Below are 4,730 nucleotides of genomic sequence, written 5' to 3' on the forward strand. Positions count from 1 at the left end.
ATTAAAGGCGTGCACCACCACGCCCGGCTTAGTCCTGTCTTTTATGTGACTCTTTGAGAAAACAACTCCATCACAGCTTCATCCTTTTGGTTTCTACCTTTGTAACCGATGTCTTCGGTCACCTCAGATAGTAACTTGGTTGCTTGTTATCTCACTTTGAATTCAGAGCAGTGTATGCTATTAACTGAAATGATTTCTTTTTTGTGAGATCGGTTTGCTTGTTTGTTTCAAGATAGGGTCTCAGTTGTGTAGCCCAGGCTGGCTATATCTGTAGCTCATACTGACTTTAGCTTGCCATTTTCCTGCTCCAGCCTCCTAAATGCTGGTTTGACAGACATGCCTCACCATGTCTGACTCCAAGATTGACTATTTGTAGTGATGTATTTAAGCATTGATGTTTCTCCTTTCTGAAGGATTCCTTGAGCATGAAATTGCAAAATGTGGCCAAGACTCAGGAAATGCTAGTAGCAGATAAAATGTGTAAAGTTTACCTAGATGAGACTATGTTCTTGCAAATACTGGAGTTCAGTCCTGTTTACACTAAATGCTTATTTTTTTTAAAGTACTTAAAGTCTTGCTTATGTTTTACAGCTCTGACTTGGCATTTGATCTGGAAGGATATGTTTTCATTCTGATCAATGATGTCCTGACAGCAGCAAATGGTGCATATGTGAAGCAAAAGTTAGACTCAAAAGTAGGTAGCAATCTACAGCTTCCTTACTGGTCACTCATGTTGGGAATGGCAATGCCAGATTTCCAGGGGAGAACTGTGGAATAACGACGTACACTTCAGAGGACTGGGGAAGGACGAGGGCTCCCTGAGGGGAACATGACTATACGCTCAGGCCCATACAAGAAAATTATGTTTGCCAGGTACTGTGGCTCATTCCTGTAATCCTAGCACTCCCCATGCTTGAAGCCTGTCTGGACTACATAATGAACTTGAGGCCAGCCTGGGTTACAGCATGAGATCCTGTCTTAAAAAACAAAAAGACAAAATTATTTTAAATTGGGAATTTGATTTTAATGCTGACTTTTCTAGAAAGAATTTGTGAAAATTGACTTAGAATGAGGTAGGAAAAGTAAGAAGTGTTCCTAGAGAAAAGTGTTATCATGTTCATGTTTTTGTTCCAGAAGACTTAGTGAGGGTCCTGGGCAGAGAGTGAAATACAGGAAGCTGTCAGGCAGTTGTGACGGGAAGTGAGTGCTGGTGGGGGCTGCAGAACAAGGATGGCTTTTATGTACTTGGGAGCCTTGACTTGCTCTTGGAGACAGCACTGGATCCCAGGCCCAGATCTCAGCTGTATACCTACCTTTTCACCTTCCATTGGTGGTCTGCACACACAGACTTTCCTAGATACTGTTTTCTTGCTCGCTGTATGTTCTGAGTACAGACACATTAAATGTTATTTTTAGATCATTCCAGACCCTCAGAAAGCTGATTATTTGAGCCATATTTCACTTGCTTTAGTGTTTAGAAAGCAGCTATATAGATTTCAGTTTTCTGTATCACAGAGTTGCTAGTGAAGGAGATGGCTTAATTTCCTGATGGGCCTTACATGATGACTCACAGTTGTTCATCTTAGATGTTACACAGTTTTTCCTGAGCAGCAGATGCATTTTTATCTCATAACTGAATCTTGTAACTGATTTACATTCCTACTCATAGTCCATCTTCAATCTGCTTGGCTCCTTGTCTGATCTACTATATATATAGTAGATCTATTGTTCTTATTACAGTTTATAATATATTTAATTTTATACCATGTTATCTCTAGTATATGTATAGAAATTACATTAGGTACTTTTGGGAGCGCAGCAGATAAGTAAATACAGATGTCCCCCTGGACGGTCGTAATCCTCGTAGGCTTGTAGTCCTGTCACAGGTGGTGAGGTGGTCGCACCTCGGCCTGGATTTTGCTTCTCCCTCAGAAAAGAAAGGAAGTACAGTCCCCACGGGTTTCTTTATTCTTAGACCATTTTTTTCTAATTAAAGACATGGCAGATTTGTTTCCAACACTTTTTCTTTAAAATGTACTCATGTACATGCAGGCAATACACCCATACACATAGAAAAAAGTAATAATAATAAAAAAAATTTAAAAATGCCTGTAACTCCTCTTCTTCAGTTACTCAACTTTGATGCCTGTGTGGTGACTGCCTGTTAATTGAAGCTGCTAGTACCAATTTTTATTCTTTTTAAATAGAAAAAAGAGAGCACCAGTTTGGTCTTTTTCTATGTTTTCCTTTACGCATTTGCTCTTTTAGAAAGTAGATACTAATGGTTGCATCTCAGTTACCCAACAGCCTCAGCTGTCTAAAGCAGTGCTGTGCAACAGAATTTTCTGTGATGATGGAAACCCTTATCTCTGCTGCTGCTTGCCAGTAGCCAGTGGCATGCATGACTGTTGAGCAGATGAGGTGATGGTATAACTGAGAAACTGGATTAGAGGTTTTGTGTAATTATAATTTAATGAGCTACGTACCACTGATGGCTAGTACTTTGGATGGCGCAATTTAGAATACATCCTAGACCTTAGGAGAAAGTAAAGAAGTTTTCAGAGTATTCTAGTCTTAGATGAGAGCTCTTTAGGGCCATACTCAGAAGTGACTTATGACTCATCTGTACTAAAACTTTAAAGCTTATTTATGGGGCTGGGGTATAGCTCACTTGATAGAGTTCAGATGCAGAAAGCCCTAGCTTTGATCTCTAGCACCACCTAAAGCAGGTGAGGTAGTGTACATCTGTCTCCCCAGCACTTGGGAGGTGAAGGATGGAGGATCAGAAGTTCAAAGTCATCCTTCACTACATAGTTAACTTGAGAACAGCTGGAATACAGGAGATCCTGTCTAAAAAAAGGGGGGGGTCTGGGTAGATTGTGAGTTCAAGGTCATCCTGAGCTACACAGGAGTTTCAGGCCAGCCTGTGCTGAGTCATGAGCTCTGGTGTTAGAACTAGTAGTAGTAGTGAGGGAGAATGGCATTCAAAATCGTTAAACTGTGAAAGAAGAACAGTTGAAGCATTCATGTTTTTGCCGTTTGTTGATTACTCAGATGACATGTAGTTATGTGTTTGTGTGTCCTACACACCCTGTGCTTCCAGAGTAGTGTGTGATCATGGGCCGGCTGACTGGGCAGCCGTTCTTAAAGGCTGTTTTCCTACTGTTGCTCTTTTCCCTGGTGCCATACAAATGAGGCACACCTTTTCATTGATTCTTATGATCATAATCTGTGTGTTATTTGGTTTAGCCTAGAGCTGGTATGGCTACACTGAAAAGGTTTCAGTGACTCAGAACTGTGTCTTCAGGACCGCTTATAATAATGGGATAGTAAGCTTGAGTCACAGAGCATAAAGACTTAGGACTGCATGTCAGATTTGAGTGCAGTTATCCAAATCGAAACATTTTAAAAATTTAAAAGTCACTCAACATAATATATATGTGTAATTGGAATAGTAATCTGTGTATGGTTGACTATACCTATCTGTCTATAACCAACTGAAATATACATTTACTATCCTAGGAGCTGGGAAAATATGGTCTGCTTTATTACAATGCACTGTTCATGATTCTTCCCACTCTGGCCATTGCATATTTCACAGGAGATGCACAGAAGGTAGGACTTTCTAATTATGGGTTGTTGAAGTATTGTTTATGATAAAAAAAAAACAATAGACGTTTGGGTTGTTAAAAAAAAATATGCTTACTGAGTTGTCGCAAACTGAAAATTTACTCTTTAGCTTGCTAGAGTCATGCTAGCCTGCCTTCTTGACGTCAGTATTGGAGAGTGCTAACATGGCTCAGAATAGCTCTTATATGCATGCCAGCACACAGAAAAACTTTTGCATTAAAACTAATCTGTGAGATCAGATCCAGCCTGGGCTACATGGAGAGTTCCAGGCCAGCTGGAGCTACAGAGAGCCTCTGTTTGGTGGGGGTGGGGTGGGTTTCCTTGCTTTTTCCTTTGTAAACACAGCTATTGTTAAATGAACACCTACTGGGTTAGACTTTGTGTTAAATGCTTTATACAAGGATCATCTCATTTAATCCTCAGTAGCTCTCCAAGTTGGGTGCCACAGTAACCTTCACTTTACAAAGTAGTTGTTAGAGCCCAGAGAATCAATCTAGTATCTAGTTTGTGACCACTGCTCTCTCTTTCCGGCCTGAGCTTACTTCCCACTCCATTCCTAACACAGCTACTACCCTGACTCTGGTCTCACTGTCTTCTGCATACAGCATTAAACTCTTAAGACCCTGATCTGGCTGCACCATAGATCCCAGAACCCATGACAGATCTCGGGTTCAGTCCCCTTCTCAAGCACATCGGCCCCTGGTTCTCTAACTCCTGTTATCATTTCCTGAGGCTTGCCAGGCCCCAGAGTTTCCAAGCTTGGGCCCACTGTCCAGAGCACCATTATGACCTGGCTATGTAGGGTCTGGCAATCTCTACTGAAAGTAGGATATCCTGGATACAAGGGGGCATCCCAGTCAGCCAACTAGCGGAGGGCTTCAGCAAAAGTGTCTTTGAGCTTGCAGAAAGCCCCCTAGGACTCTTGTACAAAAAGGCACTGCAAGGGCTAGAAAGATCACTCAGTGGTTATGAGCACTGACAGCTCTTGCAAGGCAGTTCTAGGAACCTGATTTTGATTTCCAGTACCCACATCGTGGCTAACAACCATATATAACTCCAGTTCCAGGGGAATTTGACACCCTCTTCTGACCTCCATGGGT

The 4,730-nt window shown here is 41.5% G+C and overlaps 1 protein-coding gene across 2 annotated transcripts in view; it reads left to right on the forward strand.

Moving 5' to 3' along the window:
- Slc35d1 (solute carrier family 35 member D1) overlaps positions 1-4,730 on the forward strand; it is a 43,133-nt gene that overhangs the window by 6,694 nt on the left and 31,709 nt on the right. For both annotated transcript variants that reach the window (XM_008831026.2, XM_029562492.1), the window contains exons 7-8: positions 592-694; positions 3,523-3,615. In XM_008831026.2, the coding sequence (XP_008829248.1) occupies positions 592-694; positions 3,523-3,615 (196 nt within the window). The remainder of the gene's footprint in view (positions 1-591; positions 695-3,522; positions 3,616-4,730) is intronic.

This window comes from Nannospalax galili, unplaced genomic scaffold (assembly GCF_000622305.1).
Source record: "Nannospalax galili isolate Female #2095 unplaced genomic scaffold, S.galili_v1.0 scaffold553, whole genome shotgun sequence".
In the NCBI taxonomy this organism is placed as follows: domain Eukaryota; kingdom Metazoa; phylum Chordata; class Mammalia; order Rodentia; family Spalacidae; genus Nannospalax; species Nannospalax galili.